General features: G+C 50.2%; 1 protein-coding gene across 2 annotated transcripts; it reads left to right on the top strand.

Moving 5' to 3' along the window:
• Window positions 1-12: 12 nt before the first annotated feature.
• atp2b2 (ATPase plasma membrane Ca2+ transporting 2) lies at window positions 13-27,412 on the top strand. Of its 2 annotated transcripts, XM_047025500.1 has the most exons (23): window positions 13-163; window positions 3,170-3,427; window positions 3,819-3,944; window positions 4,547-4,675; window positions 5,242-5,274; window positions 6,576-6,665; window positions 8,486-8,527; window positions 9,764-9,928; window positions 10,263-10,477; window positions 10,794-11,036; window positions 17,309-17,550; window positions 17,657-17,891; window positions 19,703-19,882; window positions 20,022-20,109; window positions 20,332-20,438; window positions 21,458-21,649; window positions 22,097-22,310; window positions 22,657-22,868; window positions 23,175-23,282; window positions 23,438-23,620; window positions 24,336-24,428; window positions 25,009-25,058; window positions 27,327-27,412. In XM_047025500.1, the coding sequence occupies exons 1-22, from the start codon at window positions 112-114 to the stop codon at window positions 25,048-25,050; spliced, it is 3,249 nt and encodes a 1,082-aa protein (XP_046881456.1). In that variant the 5' UTR covers window positions 13-111; the 3' UTR covers window positions 25,051-25,058; window positions 27,327-27,412. The 2 variants fall into 2 exon arrangements, with proteins under 2 accessions (XP_046881456.1, XP_046881455.1); XM_047025499.1 differs by lacking the exons at window positions 5,242-5,274; window positions 25,009-25,058; window positions 27,327-27,412 and having other exon boundaries at window positions 24,336-25,000.
• Window positions 27,413-27,993: the final 581 nt, after the last annotated feature.

Genomic DNA, 27,993 nt, shown 5'->3' with positions numbered 1-27,993 from the left:
ATAGAACTCTACGGGCAAAACCTTATACCTCCAAAGAAGCCAAAAACATTCTTACAGTTAGTATGGGAAGCCCTACAAGATGTGACCCTCATCATCCTGGAGATTGCAGCCATGATCTCCCTGGGGCTGTCCTTCTACCAGCCTCCTGGAGAGGGCAGCGAGTGTGAGTACCACTGACATCACTTCCTTTTACCCAGCCCCTCAGCTTCCTGTCACGGTTCCAACACGGTAAATGCTGGTAATTATGCTACTATGTTATCGATCTTCAATAAGATGCCATTGGCCTATACCATATCATAGAGGGCCTGTACAACGATCTTCTTGTTTTTAGCCTTGGTTATCTCAGACTGAGAATTGAACAGGAAAAATCGAGTCCTTCAAACGGTAGGGGGATGAGTCACATCCCTCTCCGTCCCACCGCTGCCTCTTGGAAGATGTGACTTGTGGACAATAATGAGCGCGCGCATGTAGACATCCGCCTCGCAGGAGCTAAACAGCCTCACTTAGGGTCTTGTTAACAAGAATGACGGTGCAGTCTGAGATGCCTCAAACGAGGCAGGGCAGCGAGGGTACCCAGCAAAGGAGTGGTTTCCGAGGAGGAGGTGGGGGGGGGGGGGTTTAATGAAGTGTGCAGCAGAGGAATAACCTTTAGGGGAAGGCCATACATCAAGCTGCTCGGCTGTAAAACGTGAAATGAAGACACAGCCATTAAGCAGGGGGTGGAGAAGATGCTGAGTAAGCCATATCCATCATCATAAGCGTCTTGGAATTCAATTACACATCCGATGGAAAATGATCTTTAGATCTCAACATATTTAGAGGGGAGCACTTTCAGGTCACCCCCCCCCCCCCCCCGGAGCTCGGAGAGGAGAGTCCTCTCCTCCAGCTCTCCCCTCTCTCTCCCTCTGCGTGCCTCTCCAGCTCCAGCTGAATCCTGCAGCGAGTGGCATGAATTAGCTCCACGGGCCGCCTAAATAAAAGAGCCAAATGCCAATAGAATCGTTATTATGCAAATCGCTGCGTCCATCTGTGGATAGATAATCACAGTTCCATTCTAGCGAAGCGCCACTAACGCCGCCGAGGCTGTACTCCTCACACCGGAATCGAAACCCCCCCCCCCCCCATATTTTAACACGGAAGATTTTCTCGAGGCTTCACTCGTAAACGGGGAACGCGTTCAAATCGTCCAATGACGAACATGAGTTTCGTTCTTCCGTCGCCACAGGCGCGGACATCACATTTAGAATGCATCCCGTTTTATTGTCGTCGCGAACGGTTCTCGGAACGTGTGAGGTAAACGGTAAACGTCGGCCCGGTAAACGTCCAAACCATCTCAAAACACGACAGGGTGTACCGGCGTTTCCGTTGCGGCGTTGCGGTGGCGTCGCTGCCGGTGCTGACGCAGGGCGTCTGTGGGCCTCGCTCCGACTCACATCGTCCGTGTCTCCAGAGACAGATTAACGACAGTGTCTGTCCGTGTTTCCAGACCTCCCTAATGTTGTCGAGATTGAATTCGAGCCCTCCACATCTCCGGTCTCCAGCCCGCCCCCCCAGCGGGCCAGATAAGCGGGCCCGGCACCCCTGCACCGGCACTAGGAACCCCAGCTGAACGCTCTCTCCGCACGAGGCCAGCGGGGGAGGGACGACGTGTGGGGCAGCCTCCAACCGCACGCTTTCAAATTGTATTTATAGGTCAAAAGCCTGGGAGAGTGAGAGAGCGGGGAATGGAGAGGTGGGGTCGGATTCATTCCGATTTGCATATGAAAGGACTGGCAGTGGTGAAGGAGCGCGTTCTAATTGTTTTCATATCAAACGACGCGGGGATGAAACCGCCACGGACAAATAGCCAAATAACTGTAATGTTGATGAAAGCTAAAACAAGTCTCCCCTGTCATATTTGCATTTCAGTGAGCCAAATGGCTGCCAGCCTAATACATTTTGTTACTTACTTCAGCGATGCAGCGTCAGTTGCTCTGGCTTGTTCTGTTTTATAGAGGGAACGCCTGCCTCTGTGCGACATGTTGTGGATCATCCAAATGAGCAGCAGTATTTAGTGCGTTTCAGTGGCTTGAGTGCGCTGCCATAAAACTTCGAAGCGGTTAGCGTTGGCAGTTCAGGACCACGGACAGCTTCAAATCATCTGCATGGCGTCGCACACTGCCCGTGTGCCGCAGGTGAAGAATCGAAACCATGGCACCCATTTGAATTCGATTCAACCCGAGAATCAAGCCGCGTCAAGTCGATTTCAGCAAGATTTGCTCGATCGATTTACATCAGGCGGCATCGTTTGTGTATCGACTTTGGCAGAATAACAGCTCCCTCCTCTCTCCTCAGAGAGTTGCTGCTTTACTGAAAGTCAGTGTGCTTCCACACTGCTCTAGGACCAGCAGCACACCAGCCTCACTGCTCAGTGGATTGGTAAATGGTTTGGCCACCAGCTCCCTCTCAAGACAATTACATTTACAACATGCAGCCATCCACCATGCAGCTGCAGCCAGCAGCCAGCATCGAGAACCAGAACCGGTTAAACCCAGGGGTTCTCCCCTGCTCAGCTAACACCAGGCCTGGATCCTAACAAGCCTGTTCTTCCCCTTGGTGGTTCCCCGCTCTGCCGAGGCCTGCTAGACCCTCCAGAACAGGCCTGCAGGGAGCCGACACATGGTCGATCTGGCTGATGGCAGCGGCGTTCCGTTGGAGTTAGTGCATTCTACTGAGACGTAATGGCTCTACTGGGGGCTGTAGAGCCTGTTCTGCCTGTCTGTGGGAAGGCAGAACGCCTTCCAGAGAAATAGATGGAGCGACGTTAGCCTGTGATGAATGTTTATCCATTACAAAGTAGACTGCAATCCGTCACGCAGGGCTGAGCAGAGTTAGGGGGAGAATCAAACCCTGAAGGTCATTCCTCTGCCGGGCAATGTCAAAATGTTTTGGGACCAGTTCGACAGTATGTCATTGGGGGGGAAAATACACGTTCAACCGTTTCTCTCGTAGCCTTGCAGAACAGACTGTGGCTGCACGCGTGTTTATGTGTGAGTCTAAAGACCTGCGCCACCAGCTCTCTCCCAGGGTCCCCCTGGACGCCTGTGACCCCCCCGTGTGACCCCCCCCCCCCCTTGCGACCCCCCATGTGACCCCCCCATGTGACCCTCCCGTGTGTGTCCCCCCCCAGTCTGCGGCAGTGCCGAAGCCGGGGCGGAAGACGAGGGCGAGGCGGAGGCCGGCTGGATCGAGGGCGCTGCCATCCTGCTGTCGGTCGTGTGCGTGGTGCTGGTGACGGCCTTCAACGACTGGAGCAAGGAGAAGCAGTTCAGGGGGCTGCAGAACCGCATCGAGCAGGAGCAGAAGTTCCAGGTGGTGCGCGGTGCGCAGGTCATCCAGCTGCCCGTGGCGGACATCGTGGTCGGGGACATCGCCCAGATCAAGTATGGTACGTGTGGACAGGATCTCCAAATGGAGAGGTCAGGTAGATGAGCGGGTCGAGCATCGGGCTAGTATTCTGAGGGTTGCCAGTTCGATTCCTGGCCGGTGCACACGACGACGTGTCCTTGGGCAAGGCACTTCACCCTACTTGCCTCGGGGGGAATGTCCCTGTACTTACTGTAAGTCGCTCTGGATAAGTGCGTCTGCTAAATGACTAAATGTAAATGCTGGTGGATGATTTCCAAGTGGGAGATTCAGTCCGTCTGTTTAATGCTGCGGTAGAACTGTGGAAAGTTCTAGAAACGGAAGGGTGGTACTTTCATGTTAGGGTGTCCCTCACGTGTTCCTGAACAGATGCCAGGCATGTCAGGAGCAGCCCTTCCTCTCTTGTTCCCCAGGTGACCTGCTGCCCGCCGACGGGATCTTGATACAAGGGAACGATGTGAAGATCGACGAGAGCTCTCTGACCGGAGAGTCGGACCACGTCAAGAAGGCTGCGGACAAGGACCCCATGCTGCTGTCTGGTAGGTTCCTGCCCTTTTGGGATGGAGAAGAAAGGGATTAGATTTTCTCTTGAGACACACTGGACAGCACAGGCATGAGGAAAGGAGGAGTCAGTAGAGGGGAAGTCAGTGTTTCTAAAGCTGGATGAAGTCTATTATTCCAGCCTGTCATCTTCAGGGTAAAGAAGGTTCTTAATTATGATTTGAATATCAACGCAAAGAGAAACATGCTTCATCTTGAAATGCTGTGTTCTATTAATTTTTCTCTCGCTTTGTTGCTTTCCCATATACAGACAGATAATTAATGTATGCCGTAGGATTTAGGGACATTTTATTTGACATCTGTCACCAGTTATTTTATTCTGGGTGATAATTTCCTTATCTGCCATGTGCTTTAATTGCAATTTCTTTTTTTAATCTGACATCGGTTAGCCTTCCAATTCATTATATCTTCAGTGTTTGTTGGGTTTGCATTATTCAGGCTGCAAATGCTGTGGTTTTATCCTTTTAGACTTGTGTCTTGTGTTTTGACCGGTTTTCTCTTCCTATCTGCCTATCTGCCCCTCCCCCCCTCTACCCCCCCCCCCTCCCCCCCCCCCATCCCCTCTCCCCACTCCGCCCAGGTACCCATGTGATGGAGGGGTCAGGCCGCATGGTCGTGACAGCCGTCGGGGTCAACTCTCAGACCGGCATCATTTTCACTTTGCTGGGCGCAGGAGAGATCGGGGAGGAGGAGAAGAAAGAGAAGAAAGGTGTGTGTGCTGTGTGCACCGACATGACCGCTGCTAAGACTGTACACACACACACACACATGTCTTCACAAGCAGGAACGTGTACACTAACACACATCCACACGCACGCACACACACACACACACACGTCTTCACAAGCAGGAACATGTACACTAACACACATTCACACGCACGCACGCACACACACAGAAACACACACAGACAGACACACAGACAGACACAACAAACGACTTACGTGGGTTCTAAAAGTGTGTTTCTCAAAGGGTACTGTGTTGTATCTACAATTCTGTATTTCTAACGGAGATTTAACCGTAGCATTTTCTCCACACCGCCCTATACCAATCTGAAAAGACGACGTCTAAATTCACCAACGGTCATTATAGACACCGACCTTCTTCACGGAATGGTGTGTCCACAAGGTCCTCATCGTATCACGAGAACCACACGTCGGAGCCCGTTCCCTTTCCTCCAGTGTACCACTGTGGGGTGGGGGGGCTGTGGGGGAACGTGGCCGACAGGTGGCTTCTTCTCCTTACTGTCTCCTCATTCTGACGATCACTATGCAGGTCAGACAGTGGAGGATGGCCACCTGAACGCAGGTAGAGTATGACGCCCGCTGTCCCTCAGCAGCCGCTCCTAGTATCGCCAGGAGCGGGGCTCTGTGACCCCCTCTACTGACCCTACTAAATCCCTCCTCCTCCCCCGCCGCCCCCGACCGCACCCCGCACCCCACACCCCCTCCCCTTGACCCTGCACCCCAGCCTCTGCCAGGGGCCCCTCGGGCCGCGACGACGATTCCCTTAAAAAGAGGAGCTTGAGCCCCACGCATCTTTTTAAGGATTGAATGACACATCTTTTATCCACATCCGACCCTTACATATACACGCTGAGTGGGGCTGGGACTGCCAAAAGGCTACGCTATCTTCGCAGAAGAGTAGGTTGTACCCCAGAGGATAGCAGGAGATAGTGGGTATGCGAAGACGGCTCGCGGAATCGCTTATTCTCACCTTAAACGGGGCGTCTGTGCACTGCCTGTCCCAGTTCGAGCTCTTTGAACAGCACTTTTAAGATGCTGCTAGAGGCCAGACAGCTTCCTCCAGGGTGCTGCATTATGGATAGCAGAGCCGATTGCAGTCTAAACAGTGTATGCAGTCGTTTGAGGCTTTTTTGAACCGCACTGGTTCTTTTGGCCTGTCATACCATACTAGGTTGGTTCCATGGACACAGATCAGGCCGAAGACTGGACCAGGTCTTTAAGTGCAGGATCTGATGATGCTTGTCAGCTGTGGGCTTCATCTCGGCCCCGTGGAACATGACGATCAAGTACACTTTACAGCTAACTGGTGTGAAGTGTACGCGTATGTTCATTGCCAACTGAACAAGCCGATAACCACAATGCGGATTTCTGTTGGAATGACAAGACCTCGGTTATGATTTTCTAACGCCGAATGACATGATATGAATAACATGGTTGAGATAAACGAACCTAATCAATGTACTTTGTTGATATCTCTTGGTAGTACTTGAAATGCGTCAGATCTACTCCCATTATGACATGGAGTTGTTTTCTTTAATTAATCTCCAGCTAAATTTCCTGTTTTAGTTTTTTTTTGGGGGGGGGGCGGAATTGGTAATCATTATCTTTCTGATCAATTGATCATTGTATTTCGGGCATGGGGATTTAAATTAACTTTCTGATCATAAACCGTTTTACTGTTGCATATTGAATGTTTCAACATAATACAGTACCTTGCATCCCTCAGGCCCATACAGCAGGAAGCAGGATGCTCCAAAGACACTAACTGTGGTCTGACTGAACCATGTGATAACCATGTTATTTATTCACTATTATTGTGCCCTGTATTTTATTTTCATTTTGTACCCATTATGACTTTGCTAGACTCCCATCCCTCTACCAACCCCATCGCCACTATAACTACCGATGGTGCGACAGGCGCTAATGCCCCTGGTAATGCCAGCCTAGTCAATGGTAGGTTGACATGACGACCTGAGCTCCGTTGTCACCTTCTCCATGGGTGCCCACTTTCCTCTCCGACTGTCTTGACCTCCCTATCTACCAACTCTACAAACCTCACCTAAATGCATGTGTCCCTCGAGTTGTGAACAATCCACTTCCTGTTTCCTGTCCTGTTCCCTGTCTTATTTTCCTTCTTTTTCCCAAGTCTGAATCACTGAGTAAGGGATGTGGTAGTGGGGAACCAGAACTGAACCTCTGTTGCACAGTGTCACAGCCTTTGTGAAGGGTGTGTGCGCATTATTCATAAGGCCTTCATCAATGCTCGTCAGGTTATTTGAGAAAAACGCATTTTTTGTAAATCATCCATAAAAAGCGGTTAACGTGTTCACCACAGACTGTGTTTGGGACAGGGAGGGTTTGCTTCCATGTGCGTTACCTAGGTTGTTTGCTCACACATTATCTTTTTGCCCCTACATGTGGAGTGTTTATGGACGTGTCCATAAAGTTACAGTAAACCTCGCTCAGAGTGGGGATTGCATTGTTGTCACGGAGATTCTCTGTTGATCAGACGCCCGTGTGCTGTGTGTGGGAGTGGTGCTGGGCGCTGGGGGCGGGGTCATTCGAGTCTAGGGTCAGCGGGGGGTTAATCCAGCAGATCCGTGGGCCACGACAGTGTTTCGTGACTGATAACTAAAGGGGAAATCATCCGCTGCTCTCGCCCATTGTGGCTTGTTCAGCAGGCTTTTGTGAGCCCAGGGAGTCATCTTATAAAGCACTTTAGAGGGGCAGTGACCAGTCGTTGTTTTGCTCGGAACACCTAGCGATGTGTCACGACTGTTTATGGGCAATGTGTTGGCGACAGCGACGTGCTAAACGTAACGACGTGACTGGGCGGATGAAACAAACGCTCGACTGGCGCAAGCTTGGTTACGAGCGTCGACACATGCTCAGTCCGAATCCCCAGTCGTCCCGCCTCGAAACTCAGACTTATCTGGTCCCCTGTGTTCCATCCAACTGTCGTCCCTCTGGCTTTCCCCCTGACAACGTTTACATTCCAGCCTTCCTCCCTAACCCTGTGTGTACCTTGCATGCCCATTCTGACGTGTGTGTGCTCCTCTGCATGCTGCGTGTCGTTAGCGTGTGCGTCTGCGTGGCTGTAGCGCTCATTGTTGGCGTGTTGACTTTGTGATACTGCTGTACCTGTGTCTTGATACCCCCGTGACAATGTTCCGTGGGTTTTTGTGTACTGTTGATATGTGGAATTTTCCTGTAACCCATTCATGTGAGTATGTCACTGACATCCTTCGTCTGAAGGCCTTGCCAAAAGAGCACAACCACATGTAATACACATTCAAATACAACCGTACATTATTACGGTAACTGTAGAGGACTTCCGACGCACAAAACTGCGCGCACACACCCACACACACACCCATACAGGGAGAGAGTAGATAACGGCATAACACAATGTCTCACTGCAGTCTAACTGTATACAGTCTATGACATTGGAAATATGACTTCCACTAATCTTATGTTTAATATTTCTCTAAACATCACATGACTGTATTTACTCAGTTTGTGAGTTGTTATCGTTCTATAGTGGTGATACCCACAAGTGCAGAGTACTCCTACACATATTATAACACTGCATTCCTACAGAGTACCAGTATGTGCAGCTTCTCTGTTATGTGACTGTCACAGAGATGTTGAATAAAACTCATTTTTCTGTCTTCCTTTTTATTTTTGATTTGACTGTAAATGTCCTTGTCATGAATGTTTTTTTTGTCTGCTTTGTTTATTTTTGTTATGTGTCTTGTATGTCTCCATCATAGGTAAAATGCAGGATGGCAATATGGAGAACAACCAGACCAAAGGTAACCAATCCACTTTCACTCTTCCCCCCCTCTGGTTCCTCCTCTTCCTCTTCCTCCTCCTCCTCCTCTCTTGTCCGGCCCGTAGGCTAGTTCAGACCACAGTCCCACCATCCGGCCTGACTGCCTGTCTGTCTACAGTGTTGTCACTATTGTGTTGTGGCTGTGTCCTGTTCACTGTGAGCTTGTCTGAGTCCCTCAGCTAGCTGCCTCTCAGGCCCCTCCCCCACCCCCCCTCTCCCCTGATCTTCACTTGTGTTCCAGTGGTAGCGCAATACACCACAGCCTTGGTGTGGAAACCGTTTATGTCGTGGGGTTGGAAGTGTTTATCGGTGAAATGGTTAAGTAAAAGGCTGACACCACCTTTATTGCGTTTATCCAAAACAGGGAGAATTACTGTTGATAATGGGTTGCGTTCGTGATGCACCGTGTTTCTGAAGTGTTAAAGTGATATAGGTTTGTATTGTTTACGAGTAAGCGAGGGGCAAAATGGTTTGTGACTGTTGTGCATTTGTGAACTCCCCCTAGGTAACTGAACGAACATCGAAATGTAGATACGACAATTGAAGCAGGGTCATTAAAATGTTAAGAGTTTAGCAATACGACCTGTAGAATAGTCAATCCCAGAAGATACGACAATTGAAGCAGCGTCATTAAAATGTTTTGAGTTTCGCAATACAACCTGTAGAATAATCAATCCCAGAAGAGCCTCCAGTATGTATAGTAATGTTCAGTAGAGGGCTCAGTGATGTGAAGATCTATAGCTGTCAGATATGGTGCACATATATTTATTTCAGTTCATTACTGTTGTGGGGAATTGTTTTCTGGCTGAATACTGAAATGGATTGTTAACTTGACCACTGGACTGTGAGATCCAGAGCTGTTTGATGGATTTTCACTGTTCTGCACAGGACTCATCTCTTGTAATATACCATCCCTCTCCCAGACTGTAACGTTAAGCACAAACGTATATAGTAGTCTGTCAATGCCCCTCAAGACTCAGGTTAGTTTTATATGTCCTTGAGATGTTCGGAAATAACATATTTATAAAGTATGGTAACAGGCTTTGGGAAGTGGGGATGCTATGGAACTGTCTGACAGGATCAGCCAATCAGGATCCAATGACCCTTCCGGTTCTTCCTCTTTCCCTGTGATCCCGACCCCCCCTCGGTCCACCACGGTACGTTACTCCGGAGCCATTCACAGAGCCAGGGGCGTGTGTCTTCTCCCTTGTTGCAGTCAAAAAGCAGGACGGCGCCGCCGCCATGGAGATGCAGCCCCTGAAGAGCGCCGAGGGCGGGGAGACGGAGGAGAAGGAGAAGAAGAAAGCCAACGTGTCCAAGAAGGAGAAGTCGGTCCTGCAGGGGAAGCTCACCAAGCTGGCCGTCCAGATCGGCAAAGCAGGTAAAGGGTGGAGAGAGAGAGAGAGAGAGAGAGAGAGAGAGAGAGGGGGGGGGGAGAGAGAGAGAGAGAGAGAGGGGGAGAGAGAGGGAGAGAGAGAGAGAGAGAGAGAGAGAGAGAGAGAGAGAGAGAGAGAGAGAGAGAGAGAGGGGGAGAGAGAAAGAGAGAGGATGCGAGAGAGAGAGAGACAGAGAGAGAACTTTGTAGTATGGGACTTGGGTTCATCATTTATGACGCTCTTCCGAGACTGTATGACATCCTTTTTTTCCGAGGTCATAAGTGCACCATTTTCCCCTCTAAGCCACGCGCTAAACCCTCGCTGTTTTGGTCCGGGCAGGTCTGGTGATGTCAGCCATCACGGTCATCATCCTGGTGCTGTACTTTGCCGTCGACAACTTTGTGCTCCAGAAGAGACCGTGGATGCCTGAGTGCACGCCGGTCTACATCCAGTACTTTGTCAAGTTCTTCATCATCGGTGTCACCGTGCTGGTGGTGGCTGTACCCGAAGGTCTGCCACTGGCTGTCACCATCTCCCTGGCCTACTCAGTCAAGGTGCGGCGCCTTTCGGCCTCTCTCAGCACACACATGTGACCGTCATCACGCCGATAATCCATTTTGGCCTTTTCGATTTTGATTTGCATGAGCTGGCTAGCAACTGGCTTTACTTTTGACGTTAAACTCTCTCTCAAAAGGGATCCCATTTGATGCATTCCCAAGTCTATCTCACCTACGATACACACAGCCTGCCTCCGTTGGCCGTCCTGCCTCCACCGATCGAAGGAGGCAGGGGCAGGACGGCCGACTCCTTCGCGTTGGCGCCGTCATTTCAAATTCCTTCGTGTTCCGTCCTTCTCGTTTCCTCCCCCAGAAAATGATGAAGGACAACAACTTGGTGCGCCATCTGGATGCGTGCGAGACGATGGGCAACGCCACGGCCATCTGCTCCGACAAAACGGGCACCCTTACCACCAACCGCATGACGGTAGTCCAGGCGTACGTGGGAGACGTCCACCACAAGGTGGTCCCTGACCCCAGCAGCCTGCCGCCCAAGACACTGGAGATCCTGATCAACGCCATCGCCCTGAACAGCGCCTACACCACCAAGATACTGGTCAGTTGAATGGGTCCCTTCATGACTGTGCGTGCTGTGGATCCATTTGGACTGATTTAGACTTCTCGGCCCCAGTTTCCCAGAGATCGATTCAACCTAGTCCTGAAGTAAGAGAACATTTTCAGTGGATCTCCTTTGAAAATGTTTTGAATCTAGGACTAGGCTTTATCCAGGTCTGCGGAAACTGGGCCCTTATCTTTAGGATATATCTAGATCCTATGAAGAAGATCTAGATCCACTTGATGTTGTTTAGTAGTGCTGTGTGTTTCTGCTGGGGCTGGAGCAGGAATATCTTAAACAGGGTCCCAGCTGGACCGCTCCAGTCTCGTCTTAATGAAATAAACCTTGTTTGACTACCGGAAGGCATGGATGGAGCCACTGTACCACCACACAACTTCTGCCAACCACAAGTCCTTCGTGTCGTTTTAATATAAGAGTCTCTCCTTAATTAAACATGGATCTTTCAAAATCCCATTATAAAGTCAAATGTATGTGCAGATGCTAATGCGATTAGGCCCCAGAGCTTTCGAACATTAGAACAGGCAGTAGATGAAGGTCTAGCACAAGCCACGATGCACCGAAACGAGCCACAAAATGGAAGCTGGCCTACATTTAGCAGCCGGCACAAAATGGTGCTAATTGGAGGGATGGTTTCCTCGCCATCTGCCTCCCAATTGAGAGTGTCAAGTCATATAGTGGGGAGGCAGAAGTCATTAAAAACCCATCGTCTTAAATAGTCTGCGAGGTCCATAAATGCTCAAAGACATTCATTCGCTGTTCATTCAGTTGCCTTACTGTGAATGTGTGTCTTGAGACTTGGTGTAGGCTTACGTTGACGATTTTGACTGGAGACGTCACTAATGCCAGATGCAATGACTTCATCTTCTCCCAGTGGGGAACAGGTGTTTTGCAGGCATGATCCAGTAAATTAAATATGAGTTAAAATAGACGGAGATTAAACCCGAGCGAAGGGACGCTTGACAGAGGATGTCATGTGTTGTGGTGGAAGACAACAGAAGGTGTGTGCGGAGGCCTGCAGGTTGGCAGAGTCTGATTTGTCCAGCTGGTCTCAGACAGGTAAGTCCAGGCTGACCAGCGAACTGGCTTGCCAGAATGAAGACCCTCACAGTTCACACATAGTCAGAATAATCCTCTTACTGGCACTACCCAAATAAAACACACACCATATGCCCGACCGGCACCTGCTCTACTTTACCTGCTCTGATACCTGGGTGAACAGTACCTGCTTGCACGTTCCGTACTGTAAATTGGTTGAGAGTGACACCAGCGATTGACGGTACTCTTCGAGATCAAATGGATTCACTTTACTCTACCTCGTATTTTTCTGGGGGAACGTTAAAAAGAAAATTGAGATATTCAGTGTTGTAAAGTCACAGAAACATTCTAGGAAATGTCTGTTATATCATGACACGGGATTGTAACTGCTGAACTGGATGGAAACAATTGGCTAGGATCAGAGTAGCAGTAAAGAAAGCAGCTTAGATCCGAGAGAGGGAAAAATGCAAGTGGGTTTAATGAAAGGATTTGTAATTTTAATCTCCTTATACTGTACATACAAAAAGATGTTGCATCATGAAGCTGAGTGGTCTAGCCAGTCCTACAGTAGAGATCTGCACTCAGGCACAACCTTATGGTTATAACATATACAAACTTGTGCATGCGCTACATACGGTTTGCCCCAAGAAAGCATTTGAGCCTTTTAAAATACCTTGAAATGCTCGGTGTGTGTGTTAACTGGATTGTTTTGAGTGATGAAGCCAACTGGAAGAAATCGCCACCCTCTCCGTGCAGAATGATTCTGTCTACTGGATGTTTTGGTGTCGCACATCTTAGCTGTGTTTTACGTGTGTAGACTCGGGAACAGACGAAATGGAGAATCTCCTTAAGGTGTCCTCTACTCTACAAGCCCCAGCTCTCTCTATCTCCCTCTCTCTTAATTTCTCTGCCTCTCCCCCCCTCTCCCTCTTAGTCCCCCCCCCCCTTTTTCTCCATTACTCTCTCTCCTCCTCTTCTCCCTTTCACTCTCTCTGTCTCTCTGTGTCTCTGTCTCTCTCTCTCTCTCTCTCTCTCTCTCTCTCTCTCTCTCTCTCTCTCTCTCTCTCTCTCTCTCTCTCTCTCTCTTTCTCCCTTTGTCTCTCACTTCCCATCTACCCCTCTCCATCCCGCTGCATTGATCCGTTTTTGCTTAAGAAGTCAACAGCAGCCTCCTTAACACCCCCCCCCCCCCCCCCGACTCCCATCCCCCATCCCCCCAGGATCCATGGGCTGGGATTACGCAACACCACTGCACTCCTGGGACCGCCACAGAAGCCTTTGATAACCAACAAACAAAGAAAGGCTTTGATATCTATCTCATTTCAGTTTCCCTCTCATGGTTAATGGAGCCGGACCATTTCTGGGCACGTGCGCCCCACGTGTGGGATTGCACCACATGCCATCCCACACCCCTCCCCCTCCCTCCACCACACACACACACAGTCATCAATGCCACACCCCTCCACCCAACCACATACACACACATTCTCCCCGTGTCTATCTCTAATTACTCTGTGAACCTCTGCTCACACAAGGCTCTGCATGAGCCCCATGGTAGGTACTGCTACCTTAGTTAGCCTCACCTGTCTCCTCACTGGTCTGCACGATGGGCTGTACATGACTACCGCAAACTGGGACGACGGAAATGGCACAAACATTTCTGGCGCTTCCCAAAAATACACCTGCGTTTTCCCCCCGCCCCCCCACAGAATTGGGTCTTCTTTTCAACCGACTGCGCCGCTGGCATCTTCTTTCTCATCTCCCTGCCCATTTCCTGTCTAACATAACTCATGACCTAGAACCCGAGACTGGAACCGGATCCCGGTTCTGGGACGGAGGGATGGTGTGGATGTAGCTCAGCCAGCCACTGCGCGTCGTGTTGTCAGACATCACCGATACCACAGGAGATGGTATCCAGATCTGGGCTCTATCTTCCTCCCGGAGCCATTCTCATGTTGCCTGCGCCACCTGCTCTACTGACCTCCGTGGTCACAGGCCGGAAAAGGTCATGGGTTCGGACACCCGCGCCGTGCTGCCCCCGGACCCTATGGCTGACTCGTGACATCAGGAGGGGGCCGGTGCCACTGTGTGCACGTGGTGACAAGGAGCCATGTTAGATTAGTGCTGTTTGACACCATCACTGCACTTTGGTAGGGAGGGCGTGTTTTTTGTGCTGTTACCTGAGTGGTGGCTCGGGCTTGGTTCAGTACGGCTGCCTCCCAAGCTCACAGGGGGATAAGAGACGGGAGAGGCAGGTGACGCAGGAGAGGCTGGGGGCAGGGGAGGCAGTGGGCAGGAAAGGCAGGCGAGACAGGAGGCAGGAGAGGCAGGAGAGGCAGTAGAGGCTGGAGGCAGTACAGCCTGGAGACAGGAGAGGCAGGACAGAGGCTCCTCAGTGTGCACCTAGCTCGTCTCAGACCGGAAGACTTAGTGAGGCTCCGTGTGCCAATGGCCAGGCTTAAGATCAGCAGGCTTAGCGCAGTCTTGCGATGTGTAGGATAGCGCTTTGTCACCCCGCTGAGAGAGAGCAGGCGGGGGAGAGGGAGAGACCCCAGGCTCGAGAGGAAGTGAAGATGCCAGATCTCCCCTCGGCATATGTCCCTGCCCGTGGGAGTGCCCAGTGTCCAGGGAGACGGCGGCTGTTTCCCCGCCTCGCCCACGCCACAGTGTGCCAGCTCTGCCGCTCGTACGCAACGTCCACGTCAACACTCCGACCAGAGGGTCCTCCGGAGGACTTGAACTTGATCTCGAACTACAGAACACCACGTCAACCTTCCAGTGCTAAGCTTACCCTCTGGTGTGGGTAAGCCTGAATACTTCCAACGCTGTCAAAATATTATGACAGGGGACTTTTCAGGCTTCCCTAAGGTATTAAAGCTGCAGTTAGACCTTTTTTCCATTCGTAAAACCAAGCATTTGGACCAGTAGTTGACAAAACCTAACAACATGATCACCTTATCACCTTATCGTGTACGGTCTTTGGTAACAGACTTATACCAAAGCAGCCAAAAGAGGACACATGACACTTACCCGTGTATTTGACCTCAGCCTGAGAATAACCCTGATTATTCAGGTTGTGCACACTGCAGCCCGTGAAGCCACCAGGGAATGTTTTTATCAGTCTATGCATCCCTTCAGGAGCCGACGGGGGCCCACTAATGAAATAACCATGGACCAAATGGTCCAAGAAATCACATCTGGAAATGGAGGGGTAATGACAGCAGACAGGAGAAAACATATTTTTAGAGTCGGCTTCCTGGAGGTAGATTATGCATTATCCCTGGGCTAAAAATAACCCTCTGACTTCTCATCGGATCCCAGGATTAGCTCTGCATTTCCATTTGTTTAATTATTGGATTGATGTCAGTGTTCAGACTGGAGGGCATTTCTCCATCTCTGTCAGGTAGAACCCCCCTCCTTACCCACAGTGTCTTGCACGTCCACAGGAAGGGGGATGTTTTGAACGCTGGAAGGGGGATGTTTTGAACGCTGGCTGTTGCTTGGAGATCCTGCCTACTGGGAACCATTTAGGCGGCGTTCAAATGAGGCCATTAATATGATACTCTCATTAAGGAAAGACAGGTAATGTCTTAATGTAATGCGCTCATTAAGAAAAAGACTGCTTATTCTATTTGCTGCCGCAAACATGTCGTTAAGGATGTGCAATCCTGCCGGTCTGTTACGTACGCACATTCTAACACTATCCAGACATATCTCATTATAAGACCAGTTTGCGGATGATTCGATTTGAATGATTAATGGCATTTTATACAAGTCCTCTACCTTCTCGAGCGGGACGCAGCAGCTCGAAGAAGAACTTTTTAAACATCAGCGACCTGCATATAGGCTTTGAGATCTCCAAGCTGTTGTTATTCAGTTGATATGAATTCCAGTTGGCCTGTGGCTCCATCCTGAGGAAATGCTCTTTTGAAATCGAGGATTTGATCTCATCTTAGATGTTCAGAGTACAAACTTTCTGTCCATATTTTAGGGGTTTGTGTGACACTCCTTCTAATCAGTTGCGAGGTGCTGTTGTTTCTCGTCATATCTCTCACTACAGAAGTACCTGCGGTGTGTGTGTGTTCCTGTGTAAGTGCGTACATGTGCTTGAGTTCCCCCTCGTGTTTATCAGCAAGCAGAGAGCCACGAAGATGTTTATGAGATAGTCTTTCGAAGTTCCTCGAATAAACCTCATGTTGACATGTACCGTGCGGTACAGTAAATATTTGCCGGAGCGCCGAGAAGAAAGTACAGTGAGCAGCCAATGAGCTCTGTTCAAACCGCTCAGCTTACTTCTCACTTTCGGTCAACCACGTTGATGGAGAAACAACATGTGAAGGGTAGGCAAAAAAGAATCCCAGATCCGCAAACCACTTATACGTATATGTACAAATGCATCACGCGCGCCTTTAAAGACCACTTAATGTGATTTTTCATGACAGAACGTCGCATGGGCTACATAATAGGATATCGCCCCCATAATAGAAAGATAGAATGGCCCTGTAGTGTTGCAATGCTACCATGCAATATTATGATGGGATAAGAAAGAGATAAGAGTATCTTATAAGAGTATATGCGATGGAGGAGTAGAGATTCAGGGAAATTGGTGAGATGAATAGAGGGCGAGAGAGAGAGAGATGTTTGAACGAGAAAGAGGACAGAGGGAGGACAGATACAAAAAGAGAAGGCGAGAGGGGAGAGAGAGAGAAACCCTCTCTCACCGGAGAGCCCCCCTCTTCTCCACGTCACTCTGCGATTGGCCCGGCGTTTCCACGGCAACGGCGGAGTCAGAGCGCCGTTCCACCGGCTGGCCTAGTGGAACAGCCCAGGAGGAACTGGAGTCACATTGTCCACCTCCAGCCTCGTCCCCCGCCTCCTGATTGGCTCCCCCTCCCAGCAGACGCTCAGTTTGAACGTGTGGACGTACGGGAGATAGATGGCAGTGCTCAGCTTAGCTGACAGCACAGCGTTGCTACAGTACAAGAACCATATGGGGGAAATTAATTCAATGACCCCAACGGTTAGTTTTTTCACTTCAAAGAGACACCACATCTTCAGAATCAGAAGTATTTTATTCGTATTTTATTCGCCATTTATTCTTCCAGCTCAGAGTTCCTCCTCCTCCTCCTCCTCCTCCTTACTCCCCCCACTACTCCGCCAACGTCGCCCACATTGATCCATTAACACCTCGTCGAATGTCCCTCGTGTGTCCACAGCCTCCCGACAAGGAGGGCGGTCTCCCCAAGCAGGTGGGCAACAAGACGGAGTGCGGCCTGCTGGGCCTGATCATGGACCTGAAGAGGGACTACCAGCCCGTCAGGAACCAGATCCCGGAGGAGAAGCTCTACAAGGTGTACACCTTCAACTCCGTCCGAAAGTCCATGAGCACCGTCATCAAGCTGCCCGACGGAAGCTTCCGCATGTACAGCAAGGGAGCCTCCGAGATCGTCCTCAAGAAGTGAGTCGATCCCGCGCGTGTCCACATCCCCACATCCCCCCCCCCCCATGGTCGACCTCACTAAGCTCCTTCTCCACTCCCCCCCTCCCCCCTCCCCCCCTTCCAGGTGCACCTGGATCCTGAACGAGGTCGGCGAGCCCCGCGTGTTCCGCCCCAGGGACAAGGACGAGATGGTGAAGAAGGTGATCGAGCCGATGGCGTGCGACGGCCTGAGGACCATCTGCGTCGGCTACCGCGACTTCCCCGCCGACCCCGAGCCCAACTGGGACGACGAGAACGGCATCCTGAACGAGCTGACGGCCGTCTGCGTCGTGGGGATAGAGGACCCGGTCAGACCAGAGGTAAGACAAAGCCCGCTAACGCGACGCCCCCGCAGAATTGTGTCACGCCTACAGCGCCGGGCCTTCGCATCGAATTTGGGAGGGAGACAGAGAATCGGCATCGCCTTGACAGATACGGTGCTCAATTAGATGCTTCATGTCAAAAACGATGCAACAGTGAGAATGTACTCAATTGAGTTGCTTCAGTCTGGTGCGTGCTGATGAAAGAGAGAGCAGCTGTGTTGGTGATGTTATAAATAGATTTTGGGAAATCTATTCAAAAAGTGTTCTTTACATATCCATCACAGTCGCTGGTGCAGGAGATAGTGTGTACAGGAAGAGGTGTCCTTAACTGGCAGTTATTTTGTACCCAGCAAGGAAGACAGAAAAAACCCCCAACCTCCTGCATAATTCTAGCTCATTTTATTTTTTTTTCCATTTCCCCTTACCTCTCTCTTTCTCTTTCCTTCTCTCTTTCTCTCTCGGTTTTTCGCTGTCTCTCTGGGGCGACATTGTAACATTGACAGGTTGTGAAAGGCACATCCAGAAAACATCTCCTGAGCATGAAGTACAAGAAAATAAAGTCCCAAACTTGTTTACCAATCGGTGACCTTTACACAGGCAAAGTAATCCTGTTCCTAAAAGTCTTGTACCAAATACCACTAGTTGGGTTTAACTTTGCAACAACACATTTGCATAGATGGAGTTGGATAGATAACTTTTGAAAGCAGAGAGGGAAAAATACCAAAAGGACTGACAAAGATACAGATTGGCAGAGATAGATAAAGAGAGAGAGGAGATAGAGGGATGAGAGAGCAAGGAGGTGAGAGAGAACCCCAAAGTTGACCATAAAAGGAGACTGCCCTCCTCCTTGTGTATTTCATGAAGTCAACTTTTCTCCCTTTGGCTATCTCTGATCTGGTGGATAAACATCTCCGATACCGCCTGGGAGACGGTCTACTGAACTATCCAAAGATTTCCTACCATCTCCCCGAGCTCCTTCTCTTTTCATTTTCTCTTCAAAACCTCCTAATGTGCAGGAGCGGGATTCAGCTGCTATTTGCATGAAACACATTCCTGGTCTCCATGGAATAAATTATACATGTTATTACACCGAAAACGGGGGAAACGTCAGTCAGTCACCCTGCTTCCACCTGTTGTTGAAAGTGTTCCGAGTCAAGCCCTCTCAATCTGGACGTCTCCTCTTGTTGCTTGGCTGGTTCCAGATGCCCCCTCCCCCCAGGCTACGGCATCTCGAAATGATTGTTTACTTTGCGGATTCATTAACTTTGTTTTCATGCAAAGGTAGTCGAAGCCCGCCCAACCCCCAACTTTATGGATCTCATTGTGTAAACCGCCCCCTCGTTCTGTCTCTCAACGTGTAAATGAGTATGTGTGTGTGTGTGTGTGTGTGTGTGGGACATCGAGGCTGTTGGATGTGTTATGTATGCATACGCATTGCGGTGGTGTGCTCATTTAGCGGTGGATCCTGCGATGGGGCCCGGCGAGTAGCAGGCTGCGTGGGTTTGGAGAGCAAGCTCGCCCACGTTGACCTTCGCATTCAGAGGAGCGACACAGCGCTCAGAACGAATGCCCTGCTCGCTCTCTCTCCTATGGATCCGCGTGCAGCCCTGGGCCTGGAGACGTGACGCTGCACTGCAGCAGGAAACCATGGCCGTCCCAGATCCGTCTTCCTCAAACGCTTCCGAGAGTTGCTTCTCGCAAACCAGAGTCATTGTGGTGCGTTTTGACTCTGCTATTCAAGTTAACAACGGTACCATAAACGTGTGTGTGTTTGCACTCGTGTGCCCCCCTCCCCCCCGTGCGTGCAGGTGCCCGATGCCATCAAGAGGTGCCAGCGCGCGGGCATCACGGTGCGCATGGTGACCGGCGACAACATCAACACGGCTCGCGCCATCGCCATCAAGTGTGGCATCATCCACCCCGGCGAGGACTTCCTGTGCATCGACGGGAAAGAGTTCAACAGGAGGATCCGCAACGAGAAAGGAGAGGTAGGGGGAAACCGACGGAGAGAGACGTGTCCGTCCCCGTAGACGCCATTCAAACCGTACGGACGCGTGCTGCTGAGAAACGTTGCGGGCGGGCGGGCGGGCGGGCGCGACTAAAAGGTTCTCTCACCGTCCTCTGCAGGTTGAGCAGGAGCGTATTGACAAGGTGTGGCCCAAGCTGCGAGTCCTGGCCCGCTCCTCTCCCACTGACAAACACACACTGGTCAAAGGTGAGCCTGGACACAATAGTCTCTCGGGACGACAGTATATATACTCCCTGTTCCGTTTCCCCGATTTCTTTGCGACTGTATATGGATATGTTTGGTGTGTTGGCTTGTGCTACCGTAAACACAGCACAGAAATGACCTGTTCCACGCAGTGAACCGAATGTCGTTCTTCTCCCTCACGTCGCATGAACTTGAATGTGGGACGTGTGTGTGTGTTTGTCTCAGGTATAATTGACAGCTGTCTGGGAGACCAGAGGCAGGTCGTAGCTGTGACAGGGGATGGGACCAACGACGGGCCTGCTCTGAAGAAAGCGGACGTGGGCTTCGCTATGGTAGGAACTTCACGACCACAGGGGCACTTCATCAAAGCACCTTGAGCTACAATTCTTGTATGAAATGTGCTATATAACTAAAGTCTTACTTACTTCATCCACAACACCTTGCACATCTTCAATGTTGGAGGGATAAGGTTGAAATGGAAAAATTCAACTTTGCCATGCTTGGGTTGCCATGCCTTGTATGTGATGTAGGGTTAGCAACATGCTCCCGTCATTGTCGATTGTAACTTTCTTTTTTACAGTAACACAACACTATAGGTGTGCTGTAGTATTACAGTAACTAACCCATCCAACTGGCCTGCTTTTCAGTCACCACTGGGCAACCTTCAATGGAACAACGTCGCCCCCTAATGCTCAAAAATGGTTTACAAAATCTCTTACACTGAGTCAGCCAGTTAGCGTAAATGAACTAAAACCAATTTATTAGTGCATAGAAAGGGTAACATTAGCATTGTATTCATTTAGCGGACGCTTTTATGATTTCCCCACTCCACTAGATAGCAATTGTTCATTCATTTTAATTCAACTGTTTGTGTTAACGCATACATTAACACATACTTAGTCACAAGTCTGGATTTAGCTTTATTCTGACACTTCACACAGTACTCTTCTATGTTCTATTTTTACAAGCCTGCATTGAACCTTGATTAAAAATAGCTGTTTTTTCTGCACTTCAAACACACCTTGCATTACTTGAAGCTCCTCTCGTGAGCAGAGCCGTATGTTGACAAGCTTGCAGCTAGCCAGGCAGGCAGGCAGCAAGCAGGCAGGCAGGAAAACAGTCAGAAAGGCGGACAAACAGGCAAGTGGCAGACAAGCAAGCAATACCGCAGGGGAATGAAATCTCAAAGGCGAGTCTTTGTTATTAAGAGAGAAGCTCCGGGAATTGGCTTGCACAAAAAAACACACACACACGCACACAAACACACACACACGCACACAAACACACACCAAAGACATAGGTTCTAGCTTTGTCCATTGAGCAATGGTCTGTTTTACCTTCCTACCAAAAGGGAATCGCTGGCACAGACGTGGCCAAGGAGGCCTCGGACATCATCCTGACGGACGACAACTTCTCCAGCATCGTCAAGGCCGTGATGTGGGGGAGGAACGTGTACGACAGCATCTCCAAGTTCCTGCAGTTCCAGCTCACCGTCAACGTGGTGGCCGTCATCGTGGCTTTCACCGGGGCCTGCATCACACAGGTACAGCCTTCACTGGGGCCTGCATCACACAGGTACAGCCTTCACTGGGGCCTGCATCACACAGGTACAGCCTTCACTGGGGCCTGCATCACACAGGTATAGGAGGTGGCTGTGTTTGAATGGTGTGTGTGTGTGTGTTTGTATGTGGTGTGTGTATGTGCTTTTGTATGTTGTGTGTGTGTGTTTGAATGTGGTGTTTGTGTGTTTGTATGGGGTGTGTGTGTGTGTTTGAAAGTGGTGTGTGCATGTGTTTATATGTGGTGTGTGTGTATGTTTGTATGTGGTGTGTGTTCGATTGATTGAATGCAGTATGTTGTATTCACTAGCTCAGCAGACTTAGTTGACAATGATAGGCAAAGTTGCACTCAAGCAGACGACGTGCATTGAGTGAACCTATCGGAAGGGTTTCCTGGCGGTGTAACGGAACGATGTTGTGTGGGTCTGCAGGACTCTCCTCTGAAGGCAGTGCAGATGTTGTGGGTGAACCTGATCATGGACACCTTCGCCTCTCTGGCCCTGGCCACAGAGCCCCCCACAGAGTCCCTGCTAATGAGGAAGCCCTACGGCCGCAACAAGGCCCTCATCTCCAGCACCATGACCAAGAACATTCTGGGCCACGGTATCTACCAGCTCACCATCATCTTCACCCTGCTCTTCGCGGGTATGTATAGTACAGTACCACCCTGCTGCCGGACTTTCAGAAATTCTAGCAGGACTGCGTTTGAAATCAATAGAAACAGTTTACGGTCCATAGGGACTAGACCATCGTTTCTCAACCCACTGTCCTCAGGGCTTGCTGGTTCAGATGTTTAGACTTCTGCATAGCTTGAGGACAAATCCATTCATTTGAATCAGGTATATTGGAGCAGGGAAACCTCTCGCACATACGGGACTAGTGGGCCCTGAGGACCAAGGTTGAGAAACATGGGACTAGACCAACCTATGACCATGGCAATTCATCAGGACAAAGACACTGAGTGGCTTGCTGTTGCTGTGCACCTCCCCAGGCGAGGTGATCTTTGACATCGACAGCGGCAGAAACGCCCCCCTCCACTCGCCTCCGTCTGAGCACTACACCATCATCTTCAACACCTTTGTCATGATGCAGCTGTTCAACGAGATCAACGCCCGCAAGATCCACGGCGAGAGGAACGTCTTCGACGGCATCTTCCGGAACCCCATCTTCTGTTCCATCGTGTTCGGAACGTTCGCCATCCAGGTAGGGCCGCCAAAAGAGGACGCGGGACCGCGGGCGGTTTAGACAGGCGGTCACCAAACGTGATTCGCGTTTTCTCTCCGGTCATGCGTGTTCCGAGTGTCTCTGCGTCGACCACTTTTTCTGACCTTCTTATTTACGATAACGGCTCAGCAAGAGATATAAGAAAGAAGTAGTTTCGTGGGGGGGGGAAGAAGGGATTTGAAAACAAACAAACAAAAAACGAAAATGAAAGGTCTGATGCCGTTGGGACAGGTGAGCGAGTGACTTGACTGCTGCGTTTATGTCTCCCCTCGACCGCGTTTCCAGATTGTCATTGTGCAGTTTGGAGGAAAACCGTTCAGCTGCTCCCCCCTGAATGCGGAGAAGTGGTTGTGGTGTGTGTTCCTCGGCCTGGGAGAGCTCGTCTGGGGACAGGTAACGCAACCTCATCACCTGGCCCCCACACACAGCAGTAACGACACCGTGTGCCCTCTCCATGTACACGTCAGCCACACCACAAAGGAAGACAAATGAAAAGCAAAAAAACGACAACAAATCCCTTCCCCCCCTGTCTCTTTCCCGCTTGTCAGGTGATAGCCAGTGTACCCAACAGCAAGCTGCGATTCCTGAGGGGGGCGGGCCGGCTGACCCGTAAGGACGAGATGCCCGAGGAGGACGTGAACGAGGACAACGAGGAAATCGACCACGCCGAGAGAGAGCTGCGTCGCGGACAGATCCTCTGGTTCCGTGGGCTCAACCGGATCCAGACTCAGGTGAATCCCCCCGGGCTGAACCCTACAGGGAGGGACATAGAGACCCCCCCCCTCCCAGGCCACCTGACAGACTGACTGTCGACAAGACCAGCTGACCGACTGACTCTTCATACGGTCCATATTCTGCATGTGAATGTACCGAATGCTCTAACGGTCACTCCCGTTTTCCCCCTCTCCCAAGTACGCGACGGTAAAGAGAAAAAAATGAAGGAAAGGGATTAGCGCGGGAAAAAATAGGTCGCGGTGATTGCACGTGTACAGACTTCTACAGCCCCTCTGGTGTGTAGATACTGTGGACTGTCCATCAAGGTGCGGGGAGGAGTGCTCCAGGACAGAGGGAGACGTGCTCTGAGGCCCGAGCAGCGACCCCCTCTCACCCCCACCTCCAGGGGCTCTGCAGGGGGCCCGGGAGGCAGGCTGCACCCCGACATGGTTCTCCTTCTCTGGCCTTCTCTGTCGACCTCTGTTCCCCCTCTCCACACCGACCGTGACCACTGTGACAGACTTCCTGTACTGTAGGTTCTCCCTCAGTGAACCAAGGCCGCGGGCTCCCGCTGTTCGACGGGTCCTCTGAGAGAAGCTGGTGGACCGTAGAGAGGCGGGTTTTGCTTACTGTCGTCTAGCCTGGTGGAGTGTCCCTACCAGCCCGATGTCTTTCTGAGCCCCCCCCTCTCGCCCCCTCCCCCGTGTCCTGTTCTCTCCCTCCTCTCCGCAGATCGATGTGGTGAACACGTTCAAGAGCGGCACCTCCTTTCAGGGGGCGGGGGCTCTGAGGCGCCAGTCGTCCACCACCAGCCAGAACCAGGATGTAACCAATGTTTCTAGTCCTAGTCACGTGTCCTTGTCCAATGCCCTTTCTTCTCCTACCAGTACTGCTGCTCCTACTGGCCGTGAGTCAGATCTCTTGTCTGTCTTCTCTGTCCGTCTGTCAGTTCCCTTCAGAGATGCCTTCCCCCGCCCCCCCCCACACACACACGCACACATTTTACACAGCAACACCCAAGTAAGGACGTGCAAATGTTTCAAAACACTTTAAACACATACAAATACATCGAATTAGGATTTGAGTGTGTTCAATTTAGTAGAGACGGTATGTATATTGACCACTAAACTTAAACATGCTGGGGTATATATATCGTACAACAGGGGTTTCACCAAGCAAAGTCTAGATCTCGTTCTCTTCGTGGCACTTGTGATACGATCGTTACTTCAGCGTTGTTGATCCTGCAGAGTTTAGTGTCCACGTTCAGGGCTGGCATTTCTGAAGTTTCTTTTTCTTGCTTTCTGCTTCATTAGTTTCCTCTTACACGTGTCAGTTTACACATTGTGCTCATCACTCCAGGGGAGAGGACTGTTGTCTCATTGTTCAATGTGTTTGTTTTTCTCAGAGTGCTAAGAGCCCTGGACAAAGGGTGCAACCCACGGAGTGAGATTTCAGGTTGTGAGTCCTCTGTCATTTGTCTGACAAAATTGATGTGAACTAATAAAACCAACTCACCAGGCTGGGTAAACATTCAAGTATAAGCGAATCACTCGTATGTCTGAGGGGTACCACAGAGTGTGTACTGTCTCCGCTCCACACCGATGCCTCCCCATGGCGATAGAAACTAGTGCCACTCCTCCGGGGGGAGGGGGGGGAGGGGGGGGGGGTTTCTCTCTCTGCGCAGCGGTGAAGACAGTGGTGGAGAGACGTCCGTCCCCCCCTCTCTCCCTCATAAGTCTGTGTGTTATCCGTTGTGTGTGTGTTATCTGTTGTGTGTGTGTTATCTGTTGTGTGTGTGTTATCTGTTGTGTGTGTGTTATCTGTTGTGTGTGTGTTATCTGTTGTGTGTGTGTTATCTGTTGTGTGTGTGTTATCCGTTGTGTGTGTGTTATCTGTTGTGTGTGTGTTATCTGTTGTGTGTGTGTTATCTGTTGTGTGTGTGTTATCTGTTGTGTGTGTGTTATCTGTTGTGTGTGTGTTATCTGTTGTGTGTGTGTTATCTGTTGTGTGTGTGTTATCTGTTGTGTGTGTGTTATCTGTTGTGTGTGTGTTATCTGTTGTGTGTGTGTTATCTGTTGTGTGTGTGTTATCCGTTGTCTGTCGGGAGTGTTCGGGGCCCCCTCGATGTTACTTGTTCAGACATCTCGTCCCATTCGTCATTCTGCCCAGTCCAACTTTATTTTATCTATGTTTTTTTTTCTTCTGTGCTATTATTCTTATTGAAATGATAAATAGGCAGGTCAAAGATAGACACAAATAAGAAAATGGTGTTAGTGTTTTGTACTTTTTACAGTAATTTTCAGATAAAAGACTTATTTATTTGCCGGGCTTAAACAGTAAAAAAATATATTTACTTTCCTGAATGTACAGTAGCTAATTACTGTACGGATGGTAGTTAGACCACTGGTAATCGACTGAATGTGCCACATAATCACTGGGTTCCTAACAAATTTATACAGATTGCACATTATACTGTACAGTATATTGTCACTGATAAGAGATGCAGTTTTTAACAGCACAGGAAATTCTCCTTCTCTTCTATGAAACTTACCTTATTAGATTACAAAGACTAGAATAGGTTCAAGTTTGAGACATTAATGTACTGTACACCTTGAGGATAGTTCTGGAAGCATCAACAACAGACAATAAAACAAAAATACATACATAATGTTGAGGAAAACGTCTTGGGAAAAGAAAGCATCAGGATTTAATTTTAATCCATTTTAATCAATTAATCCAAACCTGTTTTTAACCGTCCGCATTTACCCGTACAGTGTATTTGACAGTTCTTTGATACCTTGAACTGAAGAACAAATCAATAAAGGGTCACAGCTCTTTGGGGGCCTATACTTGAGTGTTTACCTAGATGTGCATGGAGTTGAGCTTGCTCAAAGCAACAGACTTTTGCCAAAACTCTTGTTCTGTTGTCCAGCTGTCTGTGTGCCTGTTCTCATCACTGCAGCATTCCGTACATGGTCTTGTCTTTGTCGCATGTTCCATGTTGTGGTGTATCCTTGTCCGGTTGGCTGTGTCAAGCTCGTGGTCTGCCTCCATTGGGTTGTCGAAAACACTGTGCCGTGTGGCCGCACCGAATCCCCCTTTTCCCCATCGTCCTGTTTGGACCATCCCAGCTCCTCGCCCTGTGCTCTCTGTGTCTCTGTGCTCTCACACAGTCTCTGTGGGTGTCCAGTCTGGCACAGCAGACTCTGTCTGTCTGTCCTCCCCATCCACCCCTCATTGGTTCTCCGATTATAATATCTTCCTCCTATACTGACCTACCTACCACGAGACCTCTCCAACCTGCATGTCTTACTTTGGTGTGAGTGCATTTGGTTATTAACGTGGCTTGTTTCTAGGTATACAGCAGATTGGACCCTACCGTATACTTACAACGAGCGTTTTCTTGCGTTGCTTTTGAACCGTTTTGGTTGACCTTTGTGCGTGTGTGTGTGTGCGTATAATTGTGTTTACCCACAATGTTTCAATGCACGCTAGTTGAGTGAGTAGTGTACTGTACTTGTCTCGTGAAGCAGACCACAGACTGCGGTTTAAACTCCTCCTCCTCCTGTGTCCCTCCATCCCTCTGCCTCTCTCTCTCTCTCTCTCTCGCTCTCTCTCTCGCTCTCTCTCTCTCTCTCCAACTCAGAGGGTCCCCTCACGCCCTGACGTCGGCCAGCCTGACAGAGCCTCTTACTTTGTCCTCCATTTTGTCTTCTTGTCCAGATCCGTGTCGTGAATGCATTCCGCAGCTCCCTTTATGAAGGATTGGAAAAGCCCGAATCCCGAACCTCCATCCACAACTTCATGACGCACCCCGAGTTTAGGATAGAGGACTCCACGCCCCACATCCCCCTCATCGACGACACAGACATGGAGGAGGACGCGGCGCGCAGGAAGAACTCCAGCCAGCCGTCCTCGCCCAACAAGAACAACAACGCCATCGACAGTGGCATCAACCTGACCACCGACACCAGTAAATCCGCTGCCTCCTCCAGTCCTGGAAGCCCCCTGCACAGTCTGGAGACCTCCCTCTAGCCCCTAGAGTACTCCCCCACCCCCACCCCCACCCCCCGCCCCTCATCTTGTACCTGGAGCCTCCCTCGAGCCACAGCCCTCCAGCCCCTATAGTAGCCCCGCCCTCTCCCCATCTGATACCTGGAGGTCCTCTGCACAGTGAAAGTGTCCCTCGAGCCCCCAGCCCTCAACCCCTCCAGTAGCCCCCCCCCCTTAGCTGGCACCTGGATGGAGAAAATAATACATGACGGAAACTATACAATCAAAAAGCGCTACAATGCCAACGCACATGACCGTGTGTGTGTGGTGCGTGTGTGTGGTATTTGTCCTGCCAACTGGGCATAACGTGTTCTGAACTGTACCTTTAGAGTCGAGA

This window comes from Hypomesus transpacificus, chromosome 9 (genome assembly GCF_021917145.1).
Source record: "Hypomesus transpacificus isolate Combined female chromosome 9, fHypTra1, whole genome shotgun sequence".
NCBI classification, from domain to species: Eukaryota; Metazoa; Chordata; class Actinopteri; order Osmeriformes; family Osmeridae; genus Hypomesus; species Hypomesus transpacificus.
This window is presented reverse-complemented; position numbering and strand designations above follow the sequence as displayed.

Coding starts and splice junctions, on each gene's coding strand:
- atp2b2 (XM_047025499.1), top strand. CDS start 112: ATGATCTCCCTGGGGCTGTCCTTCTACCAGCCTCCTGGAGAGGGCAGC. Junction 6,666..8,485: donor TAATGCCAGCCTAGTCAATG/GTAGGTTGACAT, acceptor TCTCCATCATAG/GTAAAATGCAGGATGGCAAT. Junction 10,478..10,793: donor CCCTGGCCTACTCAGTCAAG/GTGCGGCGCCTT, acceptor TTCCTCCCCCAG/AAAATGATGAAGGACAACAA.